Source organism: Chiloscyllium plagiosum, unplaced genomic scaffold (genome assembly GCF_037043375.1).
Source record: "Chiloscyllium plagiosum isolate Xiang-an unplaced genomic scaffold, Cpla_swu_hap1 HiC_scaffold_21, whole genome shotgun sequence".
Taxonomy (NCBI): domain Eukaryota; kingdom Metazoa; phylum Chordata; class Chondrichthyes; order Orectolobiformes; family Hemiscylliidae; genus Chiloscyllium; species Chiloscyllium plagiosum.
The window spans coordinates 8,590,626-8,606,407 of record NW_028270159.1 but is presented as its reverse complement, the minus strand read 5'-3'; the positions used below and the strand labels follow the sequence as shown (position 1 = coordinate 8,606,407).

Genomic DNA, 15,782 nt, shown 5'->3' with positions numbered 1-15,782 from the left:
ATCGGATATCTCTGAGACCACAATATCATAAGTGTACACATATACAACAGACCTCTATATACACGTGGTATTCAAGTCTGGAAAAACTTAGCAGGTCTGGCAGCATCTGTGAAGAGAAATCAGAGTTAACGCTTCGGGTCCGGTGACCCTTCCTCAGAACTCGTAGCTGGGAAAGGCTTGGTATAAATGCTGAAGGTGTGGTGGGGAAAGTGGGGAGGGGTAAACGATAGGTGGTGATGGAGCCCAGAGAAAGAGAAACAGTTGGGCAGACAAAGAGATGGGTAAAAGGTCATCCTAGGAAAGTGGATCACTGCTAATGGGGGCCATTAGCTGTTTGTGGGAGCAGCCCATGTGATAACAAGGCTTGGTGTGTGGGGTTGGGGTAAGGACATGGTAGAAGATCTCACAAGCCCTAAAATTGTTGAACTCGATATTGAGTCCAGAGACAGCAGAGTTCCCAAGCAGAAAATGATGTGCTGTTTTTCCACTTTGTGCTGAGCTTCACGGGAGCACTGGAGCAAGCCTGAGACACACAGATGTTGGCTGGGAACAGGGTGTTGTGTTAACGTGGCAGGCAACTGGAAGCTCAGTGTCATTTTTATGGGCAGAACGTAGATGTTCAGTGAAGTGATCACCCAGTCTATGCTTTGTTTCCCCAAAGTAGAGGAGACCACATTGTAGTAAGCAAGTGCAGTAGACTAGATTGTGAGCATCTGCAGTCATTGTTTTTACCTCCTAGATTGTGAGAACTGCAGGTAAAGTGCTGCTTCACCTGGAAGGTATGTTTGGGTCCTTGGATATTGAGGAGGTAAATAGACAAGTATAATACCTTCAGTGGTTGCAGGAGAAGGTGCGGAAGTGAAGGAAGAATGTACCAGGGTGTTTCGGATGCACTAATCCCTGCGGAAGGTGAACAAGGGAGGGGAAGGGAATGTGTATCATCACATGGGCTGCTACCATTAACCAACCCATTGTCAGCTACTAATGATCCCCATTAGCAGCAATCCATTCCCTCAGGCTGACCTTTACTCAGGCCTCTGTCTGCCCAAGTGTATTTCTCTCTCTCTCTGGGCTCTGTCTCCACCTTTCACTTACCCCTCCCCACTTCCCCCATCCCATCTTCATCACATATACTAACCTTTTGTTATCTACCATCATTCTAAAGAAGGGTCACTGGACTTCAAATGTTAACTCTGTTTCTCTCTCTGCAGATGCTGCCAGATCTGCGGAGTTTCTCCAGCAATTTCTCTTTTTATTTCTGATTTCCAGCTACCACAGTTCTTTGTGTTTTTTGTATCAGAAATCTACACACACACACCCTGTATCCGAGGTCTTTGGGCATTGCTGGTGGTTTGCTTCCAGTCGGTAGCGGTGCCTGGTGTCAGCAGATACTGCCTTCAATAAGACACTGAGGCTCCAGAGAACCTCAGAAACAGACTCAGCCTTGATGCTCAGGTGAAACAGTGCAGATTTTACAACACACTTTTCCCTGTGTCACCAAATACCACTAGCTGACATCCACTGAGCTCCTACGCCACCTCTGATCCTCTCTTGATGTGAAAACCACCTTGTTTTCAAATCCCTCCATCCTGCCATGTCATTTCCCGTTCTGTAATCTCCTCCAGCCCCACAACCCTCTGCCCACACACATTTCTCCAATTCTAGCCTCTTGAGGATTTTTGGTTTTCATCAATCCACCATTCATAACTATAATTGGGTGCATTTAGGGTCAAGCACTGAATTTCCATCCAGATATCTGTCTACTTTGCTTTCTTCCTTTAAGATAATTGTTAAAACTTCTCTCCTTTATGTTTCTAATCCCTCATTTTGGCTCCTGTTTTATTATGTTCCTGTGAAGAGCCTTGGGAAATTTTAGGTTGAGATACCTGCTCGGCAAGGACGAGTTGACTGAAGGGTCTGTTTCCGTGTTGTACCTCTCTATGACTCTAAAGGCACTATATAAATGCAAGCTGTTGTGAATTAATTGGCCATTAAACCCTCCAGAAAAAAAGTTAATTTCCACAGTTAACAACGGAAGTGTCTAATTAATGACACGATATTTGTTAATAAAAGCATTAAAGCCAGAATTTTCCAGCTCCTATTAGTTCCAAAGAAGAGTCATGTAAACTCAAAACGTTAACTCTGTTTCTCTCTCCATGGATGCTGAGTTTCTCCAACAATCACTGTTTTTATTATTGATAACTGTTAAAGTTCATTGATCAATCTTTCACACCTAGAAAGTGAATAATTAAACATGTGTGGTTCCATTCCACCTTGTAGCAAATTGTTGTTGGAAATATCGATATTTAAACGTCCTTCTAGATTTTCTTCTATTTATCATTCCCTTCTTTCTTTCCCTCATGTTTGTTGTTGTTTCTGTGAATTCACTCTAATTCACACATGTTAATACATACTCCTCCTCAGTTTTTGTCTTGTTTCGTTCTAAATCATTTAATCTCAGATAGAGTGGAGTCCCTCATTCATTGATACACTCACTCACAGTTCCATCAGCTCACACACCCAACAAAGAAAAGGGTGATCAATGTTTTAAAACCTAACCATTGTGAGCAGGCCGCTTGACATGATAATGAACAAATAAAACAGCAGCAAAAGTAGGCCTGCTTCACCGTTGTTGGAGATGTACCACTCAGACGCAGACCCTTTGGTCCAACTCATCCATGCTGACCAGATATCCTAACTTAATCTAGTCCTATTTGCCAGCACTTGTCCCATATCCCTCTTAACCCTTCCTATTCATATACCCATCCAGATGCCTTTTAAATGTTGTAACTGTACCAGCCTCCAACACTTCCCTGGCAGCTCATTCCATACACGTACCTTCCTCTGGGTGAAAAAAAATGCCCCTTAGGTCCCTTTTAAATCTTTCCCTTCTCAGTTTAAATCCATGCCCTTTAGTTCTGGACTTACCCACCCCGGGTCTATTTACCCTATCCAGGCCCCTCATGATTTTATAAACCTCTATAAGGTCACCCCTCAGTCTGGGGACTGGCTCTGAGCTGACTGGTCACAGCCAGCGTAAAGGATGACTTGATGACAGGAAACTAGCCTCTGTGCAGTTATTTCACATTGTAATGTTGAATTTCTAACTTTATTTCTTTACTTTTCTGCTGTAATCTAAGAAAGACTTTAATGTTGAACTTTTAACTGTATTTCCTTATTTTTCTCCTTTGTACCTGAGATTTTGTACCTAGGTACCTTTGTACCTAAAATGGCAGCAGGAATGGCGACATTGTACACTTTTCACTGTCCTCCTGTATCCCTGTATCTGAGTACTTGTGACAATAAAATGTAAATCCAATTCCAAAATCTAATCCCAAAATCTAATTCTGAGGGGAAACACATTCAGCATACTCGGCTCTGGGCCAAAGTGCTGGAAACTGGGAATAAAATATATAGGCCAGCACAGCCTCAATGGGCCGAAGAACTCTGTGTAGACCTCCATGATTCTCTGACCTCATCAAGACCATTCAGGATCTTACACACTTCAATTATCCCTCACTCTCTAAACTCCAGTGGCAATAAACTCAGTATATCCAGCCTTTCCTCAAAACAACCCACTCATTCCAGCTCTCAATGTGTAAACCTCCCTCCGAACCCTCTGAAGAGCTACCCAGCTTCACCTTCCCCCCCCCCCCCACCTCCCTGGATACTATGGGGGAATTTAGCATGATTAGAGACAAAACAAAACTGCAGATGCTGGAATCCAAGGTAGACAGGCAGGAGGCTGGAAGAACACAGCAAGCCAGGGCAGCATCAGTAGGTGGGGAAGTCAGGTTCGGGTGTATCCCTTCTTCAGGGCTGGAGGGTGGGTGCAAGGGGAGCTGCAAAGATGGGGGGGGGGGGTTGGGAAATCAGGGGAGGGAGGATGCAGGTTTGTGAGGTAGGAATAGTTGAACACAGATAAATGTGGATTTCAACAGCTTCCTAATTTGCCCTCCCCGTAACATTATCCCCGTCCCAAGCCTCCAACTCGGTACCGCTCTCCGGACCTGTCCATCATTCCCCCCTCTGACCCATCACCTTCGCCCTCACCATCATCCACCTATTGTTTTCTTAGCTACCTTTCTCCAAACCCCACCCCCTCCCATTTATCTCTCAACCCCAACCCACAAGCCTCATTCCTGATGAAGGGCTTATGCCCGAAATGTCGATTCTCCTGCTCCTCGGATGCTGCCTGACCTGCTGTGTTTTTCCAGCAGTACACTCTGGACTCTGATCTCCAGTCCTCACTTTCCCCTTGGTGAACATAGGTAGAGAGTGAATTTAGCATAATTTAGCATGGTCAATCTACCTAACCAATCCAATCTTTGGACTGCGGGAGGATGTGCAAACTCCATACAGACAGTTGCCCGAGGATGGAATTGAACCTGGTCCCTGGCACTGTGAGGCAGCTGTGCTAACCATTGGGCCACCCTTGTTACATAAGAAACTAGTAGATATTTTGGTTATGAAGAATCCAACAAGCATTTATTCTAGTTAACTATTACATCCAAGCATTAAATTTCTCAGACACATAGATGTTTGGGCTAACATTGAACAATTATATTAATAACATAACAGCGTGCTTTCAGCAGAGTGTCATGCTTCAAGTGATCCTGGGCTTAGATGGAATCAGAGACCTTCGTACCCTCAGGTCACATGCAGCATGACTCTGAAAGGTATACTTCCCACTAACCGTCAGGCATAGCACAGCACTAACTGCAGCTCACCAAACCAAAATCACTGGGTATGACACACAATGAACCATCCATCAAAATGACCAGCAGGGAAGGCCTGCATCAGTTCACCATGTACATAGACTTCATAGAATCACAGAGTGGCACAGCGCAGAAGGGGTCCATTCAGCCTATCGTACCTGCACCAGCTCATCAAATGAACATCATCACCTCGCACCTTTTCCCCCATATCCCCTGTGCAATTTCTATCCAAATCCAATGCCTCTCTTGAATGTTTCAATTGAACCTGCCTCCATCACAGTAGAAGGCACTGACTGAAAAATATTTTCTTCACATTACCCTTGTTTTGTTTGCAGATCACTTTCAATTTACATCCTTTTACAAGTGGAAAACATTTCTCCCTATCTCGTCTGTCCAGCCCACTCATGACTTTGAAAACCTCCACCAGATTTCCTGTCTTCCTTCTTCTCTCCAGGGAGAACACTCCCAGCTTTTTCAATCTAATCTAAACTATAATCTAATCTATCCTTATCATTGAAATTTCTCATCCCCTGGGACCATTCATATAAACTACTTCTGCACTCTCTCCAATGTGTTCACGTCTTTCCTATTAAGTTAACACCCACACCTGGACACAATACTCCAGCTGAGGTCTAACACCTGACTTTGGGCTGAGATATTGACCTTCCTCCAATCATATTGTGTAGCTTAGTGTGCTACATACACAACTCAATCTGAAGCTTGAGAGTTCAAATCCCAGACCTGAGCATATCTGGCTTTTTTCACTGGAGTGTACGGGGTTGAGGGTGACCTTATAGGAAGTTATAAAATCATGAGGGGCATATAGAAGGTGAGTAGCAAGGGTCTTTTCCCCAGGCTAGGGGAGTTCAAAACTAAGGGGCATATTTTTAAGGTGAGTGGAGAAAGATTTAAAAGGGACATGAGGGGCAATGTTTTTTTACACAGAGGGTGATTGGTGTGTGGAATGATTTCCAGAGGCGATGGTAGATGTGGGTACAGTTTCAACATTTAAAAGACATTTGGATAAGTACATGAATAGGAAAGGTTTGGAGGGAAATGGGCCAAATGCAGGCAGGCAGGACTAGTTTAGTTTAGGAATATGGAATAGTTGGACCAAAGGGTCTGTTTCTGTGCTGTATGACTTAATGACTCTAGGACCAGAGATCCTTCAGACCAGCCCCTGCAATGCTGAATTGCAGGAGACACTGTCTTTTTGATGATATTATTAATCCTAAGCTCCTCTGCCTTTCTAAATTTACTCAGCTTGCCATATTTCTTACACAATCTAACAATGCCACACTCCAAAATCTGCTCAAATGGTTGTTTTTTTTCATTCATTCACAGTATGTGGGTGTTCACTGGCTAGGCCAGAATTTATTGTCCCTCCCTGATTGCTCAGAGTCACCTACATTGCTGTGGGTCTGGAGTCACATGGAGATGCAAATGACAGATTTCCCTTCCCTAAAGGACATTAGTGAAACAGATAGGTTTTTTGTAAAATAACAATTGATAGTGGTTACAGATTTTTATTAATTTCAAATTTTAGAATCTGCCCTGGTTGGATTTGAACCTATGCCCCTGGAACATTAGTCTGGGGTTGTTAGGACCCAGACTAACAACCTGGGTCTGGGTTGTTAGGTCCAGTTGTATCACCACTATACAAGGGTCTTCCTTAAAATGTTGCGAGAAAGTGCTACATTGATAAAAGGAAGCTTTGCATCTATGAGTAGAAACAGAAAACAGAAGCAGGAGTTGGTCATTCGGCCCTTCAAGCCTGCTCCGCCATTCAATATGATCATGGCTGATGATCCAACTCAAGCCCCTGTTCCCGCTTTCCCCCCATAATCTTTGATCCCTTTAGCCCTAAGAACTAAATCTAACTCCTTCTTGAAAACATTCAATGTTTCATCCTCCACCACTTTCTGTGGCAGAGAATTCCACAGGCTCCCCACTCTCTTGAAGACATTTCTCCTCAAACATTGGATCACTGAACCTGAAATATTAACTCTCTCTCTTCCTCTCTTTCCATAGATTGCTGCCAGACCTGCTGAGTTTCGCCAGCAATTTATGTTTCTGTTCTTTTCAGATCTCCTGTGTCCACGATTCTCTCTTTTATTTATTGGGTTAATGTCACTGGTTAAATTAAATGTTAACCTGGTTAAATTAAGCATGAGTTAATTAAAATGTGAATCAGTTAATGTCAACTTTATAAACTTTAGGTTTGATGTGGCTGCTGTGTTTGCTGTGGTTTCAGCCCTGGGGCTACTCCATTCTATCCCTCAGCCTAGTGCAGTGACAGCAGGTTTATTAAAAGACGCTCCCAATCCGTAACCTATCAGTTTACACTGAACCTGTTTACTGCAGAGTCCAGAAGGTACAGCTCTCAGCACTAATTGTTATATGCATTCAGCACACAATGTCGTGGGAGTATTACGGAGGGCAATTAGGAGGAGGAACATCAGTAGAGATTACAGTCTGTGAGGTTTGACCCCCCACTATGTAGACACAGCATCACTCAGCTGGGAGAGGTAGTACGATAGAACCCAGGTGCCGGAGTAGGCCATTCAGCAGAGTCCTCTCTGCCACTCAATGAGATCATGGCTGATTTGATCATTCTCAACTCCAGGCTCCTGCCTTTTCCCCCATATTCCCTCACTGGTTATATTCAATGCATTAACATTTCAGGTCCATTGATCCAATGTTTGAGAAGCATCCTGAAGAAGGGCTCATGCCCGAAACGTCGATTCTCCTGCTCCTTGGATGCTGCCTGACCTGCTGCGCTTTTCCAGCAACACATTTTCAGCTCTGATCTCCAGCATCTGCAGTCCTCACTTTCCCCCAGAGAGGGGAGAGTCTGTGGAATTCTTCGCCACAGAAAATGATGGAGGACAAACATTGAATGTTTTCAAGAAGTTAGATAGAGTTCTTAGGGCTAAAGAGATCAAAGGGTATGGGGGGTACAGGAACAGGGGACTGGATGGATGATCAGCCATGATCATACTAAATGGCAAAGAATTCCACCGATTCACTCCCCTCGAAGAAATTCCTCCTCATCTCTGTCTTGAAGAAGCGACCCCTTACTCTGAACTGATGCCCCCAGTCATATTCTCCCACAGGGAAAAGCAACCTCTCTGCATCCACCCTGTCAAATCTTCACTGCATCTGGGATGTTTCAATGACCAGGAGGAAGTTGATAAGCCATGAGACAGTGAGCACAGTCCAAATACAGGCCATTGCCTCAATTCATCAGCGCTTCCAAAAAACAGAACTTAAACATGTGAAATGCAGCACAGGTCATTCATTCCATCAATCCTGTGCTGGCGGTTAGTAAGATCTCCAGTCTGCTGCTCGTTCCCCACATCGTGCATGTTTAATTCCAGTCATAGAATCAATTCAACATGGAAAGAGATCATTGAGTCCACACCAACGCTCCAAACAGCATCCCAACCAGAACTACCTCTCAACGTTTCCCCATGACCATGCATTTTCCCATGACTAACCCATCTAGCCTGCACATCCCTGGAACACTATGGGGAAATTTAGCATCGCCAATTCACCCTAGTCTGCACATCTTTAGACTATGGGAGGAAACTAGAGCATCCAGAAGAAACGCACGCAGACACGGGGAGAATGTGCATACTTCACACAGACGGTCGCCCAAGGCTGGAATCGAACGCGGGTCTCTGGTGTAGTGAAGTAGCAGTGCTAATCACTGAGCCACCCTACTGCCATGCTATTTGCATGATTCCTATTGAATCCTACTTTACCGCTCTTCCAAGCAACACATTCCAAATCACAACTACACATTGCTTCAAAGAGTTTCTCATCTCCTTTTCCACCAGTTCCTTGTCCAATTATAATTGCACACTGTGGTTCCTGAGCCTCCTGGCTGTGGGGACAGGTCCTCTGCACTGACTCGATTCAATGCTTCAATGGGTTTAACAGTCAGAAATAACACAGGCTGTTTTGCAAATTTTGATCTTAGAAATCTTTGTTCCTCATTCATCGGCAAAAAGGACTCAGATGGAAATTATCAAACCACATGTTGGATTTAGGATCTTATTCCCAACAGACAATGTCTGGCCATGCTTTTTGTCAGCTCCACCAAATAACAGATGGTGTCGAACTGTCTGAAACATTAGCATTATGTAGTTCAGAACCAACTCCCGCCAAATTATACAAAGCAGAACAACTGCACCAAGTATCCAAACTCCCTGTGTACTGAGGGAGCGCCGTACTGTCGGAGGGGCAGCGCTGCGGGACTGTGTTTTTTGGATGCCAAAGCCGGTGCTCCTCAGTGGATATGAAAACTCTGCGGGCACTATTGTTAAGAACAGTAAGTGAGATCTCCCCAGTGCCCAGGCCAAGTGTCTTCAGTGTTATAATGGGTGACTGTGCCCAAAGACCTTAACTCTTCATCTTCTGGTCCTTGCTCCTGCAAGTTAGAGAACCAGTTCTCCTCTGTCTAACGTCTATCAGAATCCTGAACCTTCTATCAAATCGCAACTCCTTCTCCTTTGCTCCAGAGGAGAGCAGTCCCAGCATCTCCACCTAAAGCTTGCAGCTAAAACCTTCAACCCCAGGACTACCTTGGTCAATCTCAAGGATCTGGTCAGCCATCTGAGACAGTGTTGAACATCAATGCAAAGTATTTGCTGAATTGTGCGCTCTGTGCCTCAAAGAATGTATCACTGTTATTGTCTCCGAAAGACCTCTGACCACTCACTTACTATTTACAAATCCGGAGAAGATTCTTGGGGTACCTTCTGACATTCGCCATCTATTCACACATCCTGCCTTTACCAGTCACTTCCTGGTCACCTCCCCTCACAAAGTATAGTGCAGACATTGTCTGATGTAGTTTGAGTAAGGACACTCTATATTTCATTTCAAGAGATTCTCCTAGATGGTCACTGTCCACAGCCTCATGGTTTGGTGGAACCAGGCTATTGCCAGTTTCCCTAGCTCTTTTCCAGCCAATTTCTGGCCCCATTTTTATCCTGGTTTGGTCCCTCCTCATCCCCCTTGAAACATTAGTACCCTTTAGAAGTTTGGCTGTCGATTATTCCTTGATCTTCTTCATTTCTGATCCATACTTGTGATGATTGTTCTTAGCCTTGTGTTTCCAATGGTCAAGTACTGGAAAATAGGGTAGAATAGTTAGGTGGCAGACACAGGCATGATGGACTGAAGGTCCTGTTTTCTGTGCTGTAGATCTCTACGACACATGTTCCACTTGTACTCCAACCCCAGCAATACCTCCATTCGATTACACTAGGAACTCAGTGACAATGGAGGGCCTGCTGAGGACATCTCAGAAATTCCTCCCCCTCTATTCCCTTGACATCAATATCATCCGAACTGATATGAGTAATTAAAATCCCCCCAGTCTCACCCATCTATACTCCTTGGATGTCTCCAAGTTCCCTTTTATTTGCTCATGGGACATGGGTGCCACTGGATGGTCCCAGTATTTATTGCCCGTCCCTAGTTATCCCTTGAGAAAGTGGGGGGTGAGCTGCCTTCTTGACCTGCTGCAGTCCACCTGCTGTAGATAGATCCACAATATCCTTAGGGAGGGAATTCTGGGATGTTGACCCAGGAACCCTGGAACCTGATCCCCTCTTTTGTGCTTTTCTATTCTTATCAAATGGACTCTGTCCTTGGCCCCTCAAACCATTAGGTCTTTCCACCTCTACAATCAAAGAATCCCAATACTGCCGAAGCAAGCCATTTGGCTCACTGAGTCCATACTAACCCTCCAACAGGAAACTCCTTCCTCACCTGACCTCTGTAACCCTACATTTACCATCATGAACCCACCTAGCCTACACACTATGGGCAATTTAGCATGGCCAATCCACCCTAATCTGCACATGGAGTCATAGAGATGTAAACAGACCCTTTGATCTATGCTGACCAGATATCCCAACCCAATCTAGTCCCACCTGCCAGCACCCGGCCCATATCCCTCCAAAGCCTTCCTATTCATATACCCATCTAAATGCCTCTTAAATGTTGCAATTGTACCAGCCTCCACCACATCCTCTAGCAGCTCATTCCATATACGTACCATCCTCTGCATGAAAACGTTGCTCCTTAAGTCTCTTTTATATCTTTCCCCTCTCACCCTAAACCTATGCCCTCTAGTTTTGGACTCCCCGACCCCAGTGAAAAGACTTTGCCTATTTATCCTATCCATGCCCCTCAATTTTGTAAACCTCTTTAAGGTCACCCCTCAGCCTCCGACGCTCCAGGGAAAACAGCCCCAGCCTGTTCAGCCTCTCCCTGTAGCTCAGATCCTCCAACCCTGGCAACATCCTTGTAAATCTTTTCTGAACCCTTTCAAGTTTCACAACATCTTTCCGATACAAAGGAGACCAGAATTGCACGCAATATTCCAACAGTGGCCTAACCTGTACAGCCGTAACATGACCTCCCAATTCCTGTAATCAATACTCTTGACCAATAAAGGAAAGCATACCAAACGCCTTCTTCACTATCCTATCTACCTGCGACTCTACTTTCAAGGAGCCATGAACCTGCACTCCAAGGTCTCTTTGTTCAGCAACACTCCCTAGGACCTTACCATTAAGTGTATAAGTCCTGCTAAGATTTGCTTTCCCAAAATGCAGCACCTCGCATTTATCTGAATTAAACTCCATCTGCCACTTCTCAGCCCACTGGCCCATCTGTGGGCTGTGGGAGGTAACACATGCAGACACGGGGAGATGTCTGTGTGGAGTTTGCACAGTCACTAGAAGGTGTAATTGAATCTGGGTCCCTGGCGCCAAGGCAGCAGTGCTAACCCCTGAGACACCATGCCACCCAATATCTTCCCAACTCGCACAACAAGCCCACCTGCCTGTTTTCCTTCCTATCTTTGAAGTCTTTATATCCTTAAAAGGTGAAGTGCCCAGATCTCACCAATCTTAAGCCATCTTTGAGATACTCCATGTATTCACCATCATCTTGCTACATGGCTCATTGTGTTCACCAGAATTTGTATGTTTATACACCCACATCAAAACACTACTTTTGTATTTCTCACAGTCCTCCACAGCACACTCCCATCTGCGATATGTAAGATGTATAAGGTTATGAGGGTGTTAGACAGTGTGGATATGAAGCAGTTGCTAACAAGGGGCCATCATTTCTAGGTGAAATGTAGGAGGTTGAGAAGGGATTTGAGGAGAACATTTCTCACCCAGAGGATGGCAGAGATCCTCTGCCGAGGAGGGGATTGAGGCGGGAAACCTCCCAACCTCTCAAAGGTAGGTGGATAAGCAACCAGTGTCATAACATCCAAGGCTGTAGGCAGAGTGTTGGAAAGTGGAACCGCTCTAGATTTAGAGTTGTTTCTGGCAGTGCAGACCTGATAGGATAAAGGGCCTCATAGAATTAGACAGTACAGAAGGGGCCATTTGGTCCATTGAGTCCCTACGACCAGACAAGTCCCACACTTCTGTCTGGTATGATCAGACGATTTTTCTTTCCTCTCCCCAGTTTTTGATCTCTTCCAGTGGTCAAGATGTCAACTCTGCTGAGCGAGGTAGTCTTTGTAGAGGATAGACCAAAGGAGAAGAGCTTGAGGGACGTTGTGAAGGATTGCTATGCAAAGTCTGCGGGCCTTTTAAACACCCTGATGATACAGAGAAACAACAGGCACTCACATGGAGCTAGTTCCCTATGATGGGTGATAACCTAAGGCCATTATTCCTAGACTATTACCTCAAAGATCTTTGTAATGCCCAGGGGACCCAGGTTTAAACCCTGTCATAGTCACACAGCACAGAACACCCTTCAGTCCAACTCATTCAGTGACCAGACATCTCAGTCTAACCTAGTCATTTTGGTAAGGCAAACCAGGGCAGGACTTGCCCAGTTAATGGGGAGTGTTGCTGAATGGAGACCTAGGGGTGCAAGTAGATAGTTCTTTTAAAGTAGAGTCACAGGTTGACAGAGTGGTGAAGAAGGCATTGGCACGCTTGCCTTTATTGGTCAGAACATAGAGTATAGGAGTTGGGAGGTCATGTTATATTTGTATCGGTCATTGGTGAGGCAACATTTAGAACATTACATACAATTCTACAGGAAAGATGTTAAACTTGAGAGGGTGCAGAAAAGATTTACAAGGATGTTGCCAGGGTTGGAGGATTTCAGCTATAGGGAGAGGCTGAATAGGCTGGGGCGGTTTTCCCTAGAGCATCAGAGGCTGAGGAGTTTATACAGGTTATAAACCTTTTAGAGATTTATAAAATCATGAGGGACCTGGCTAGGCTGAATGGCCAAGGTCTTCTACCTAGGGTGGGAGAGTCCAAAACTAGAGAGAAAAGATTTAAGATGATAGGAGAAAGATTTAAATGGGACCTAAGGGATCGCACTGTGGGTGGTGTGTGTGTGTATGGAAACAGCTGCCAAAGGAAGTGGTGGATGCTGGTACAACTACAACATATAAAAGGCATCTCGATGGGGACATGAATATAAAGGGTTTAAGAGGGACATGAGCCAAATGGGACTAGGTCAGATTAGGATATCTGGTCAGCATGGACAAGTTAGACCAAAGAGTCTGTTTCTGTGCTGTACATCTCTATGACTGTTTTGCTGACTATCCCTAATTAATGCATATAAATCCTATCCCTCAGAATCCCCTCCAACAACTCCCTATTGTAGAATTTGAATTAAGTTTTAAAAAAATATGGATATAAGCATCTACCGATGACCATGAAACTGCTGTTGATTGCCAGACAAACCCACCTGGTTCATGAATGCCCTTTATGGTAACAGTAATGTATAACGAACCAGTATCTGCCATCCTGACCCTAAAGGTGATTCCAGGCCGTCAGCAATGTGGCTGACGTGGGAAAAGTTTGGAGGGACAGGGGTCAGGAACGGGCTGGCGTGACTAATTTAGTTTGGGATTATGTTCGGCTTGGGCTGAAGGGTCTGTTTCCGTGCTGTATGGCTCTTAACTGTCCAACTTTGGTCCAACTCGTCCACACCAACCAGATATCTCAACCCAATCTAGTCCCACCTGCCAGCACCCGGCCCATATCCCTCTAAACCCTTCCTATTCATATACACATCCAGATGCCTTTTAAAAATGTTGTAATTGTTCTAGTCTCCTCCACTTCCTCTGGCAGCTCATTCCATACCCGTACCACCCTCTGTGTGAAAAACATTGCCCCGTAGGTCTCTTTTATATCTTTCCCCTCTCACCCTAAACCTGTGCCCTCCAGTTCTGGACTCCCCCACCCCAGGGAAAAGACGTCTATTCAGGCAAACGCGAGGAACGCAGATGCTGGAAACCAGAGTCTAGATCAGAGTGGTGCTGGAAAAGCACAGGTCAGGTCAGGCAGCATCCGAGGGGCAGGAAAGTCGACGTTTCGGGCAAAACCCGTTCATCAGGAATGCCTTTGCCTATTTAGCCAACAAATATGTTCCTCCTTCCCCCCCACCCCCCACCATCACAAGACCCACCCACAACATCTCCAGTGGCTATGTGGGGGTCTGCAGCCAAGGACAGTGTCTTTCATTGGTTTATAGGTGGTGACCAGTTGAGTTGTCTTGGCATGAGGAAGCCTTGGGCCTGACCTGAGGCCTCAGTGCCCCCCTCCACCCCACCCACCCCCCTAATCCTCACCGAACAGAAGATTGAAGATGACCTCCTGCCCGGCTGCTGTGCTGCTCTTGGTCAGACAGAAGACGGTGCCCCCGATCCAGGGCACCCCGTGGCCGGTCACCCCGATGAGTTTGACGATGGGCCTGGCGCTGCTCCAGGCGGAGGAGCTGCTGGCGCAGACCCCGATCCTCTTGGACAGGCAGATGTCGATGGCCATCAGCGAGTTGACGGCGATCCCCCGGAGCGACGGGTTGAGCTGCATGCAGTCCTCCTCGGGCAGCGGCGGGCACTCCCTGCCCTCGATCGCCAACGGGGCCTGCTGCTGCTGCTGCTGCTGCTGCTGCGGCGGCGGCTGCTGCTGCCCGCCGGCCCTCCTCAGCGAAGCCCTCCCCTCCTGAGGGCCCCTCGCGGCCTGGCTCAGGGACATGAACTCGGGCCGGTTGAGGACGTTGTCCCTCTCCCTGGCGCGCGATCGGCCCCGCTGCACGGGCATGGCTGCTCCCTTCTCGCGCTCGCGCACGCGCTCCGCTTTGCACAGGCTCCGACAATGGAGGCGTCGGCTGCAGCTGCTGGACACATTCAAACGGGCCCAGCATCGCGAGCCAAAGGACCTCCCCCCTCCCCCCTCCACGCGACGCCACGCGACAGCTGCACGTGCTCCAACGGACTCGACGCAGCCGGCAGCCAATCGGCAGCCGCGCCCGTGCACCTGGACGGGGAGCCAATCCGAGACGGCGACCTCGCGGCATCTCCCGGGCCCAGCTGCGGTGTTCCCAGGGCATTGTGGGTACTGTAGTTCGAGGCCGGCTGCAGGGATGCTCTGGGAGCGCAACTCAATGCAATGCTGCTGCAACAAGGTCCACCTCGAAGCGGTGGGCAGGGGTCTCTAGGGTGGGTGGGAGAAAGCGTCAAGAGGATACTCCGCTCCGGGGATGGCAGAAAACACACAGATATCGTCAGAACGTGCACATGGCTCAGGTCAGGACAGCTCGCAAGGATAGCTGAGTAAAGGGACAAACGAGGGAGTGCCGCACTGTCGGAGGGTCAGTGCTGAGGGAGTGCCACACTGTCAGAGGGTCAGTGCTGAGGGTGTGCTGCACTGTCGGAGGGTCAGCGCTGAGGGAGTGGGCACTGTCGGAGGGTCAGCGCTGAGGGAGTGGGCACTGTCGGAGGGTCAGCGCTGAGGGAGTGGGCACTGTCGGAGGATCAGTGCTGAGGAAGTGCTGCACTGTCGGAGGGTCAGCGCTGAGGGAGTGCCGCATTGTCGGAGGATCAGTGCTGAGGAAGTGCTGCACTGTCGGAGGATCAGTACTGAGGAAGTGCTGCACTGTCGGAGGGTCAGCGCGAAGGGAGTGCCGCACTGTCGGAGGGTCAGTGCTGAGGGAGTGGGCACTGTCGGAGGGTCAGTGCTGAGGGAGTGCCACACTGTCGGAGGGTCAGTG

The 15,782-nt window shown here is 47.0% G+C and overlaps 1 protein-coding gene across 2 annotated transcripts in view; it reads right to left on the bottom strand.

Moving 5' to 3' along the window:
* The window catches only part of plpp7 (phospholipid phosphatase 7 (inactive)), a 30,911-nt gene extending 15,968 nt beyond the window's left edge, over window positions 1–14,943 (bottom strand). For both annotated transcript variants that reach the window (XM_043720552.2, XM_087998214.1), the window contains exon 1: window positions 14,362–14,943. In XM_043720552.2, the coding sequence (XP_043576487.2) occupies window positions 14,362–14,833 (472 nt within the window). In that variant the 5' untranslated portion in view covers window positions 14,834–14,943. The remainder of the gene's footprint in view (window positions 1–14,361) is intronic.
* Window positions 14,944–15,782: the final 839 nt, after the last annotated feature.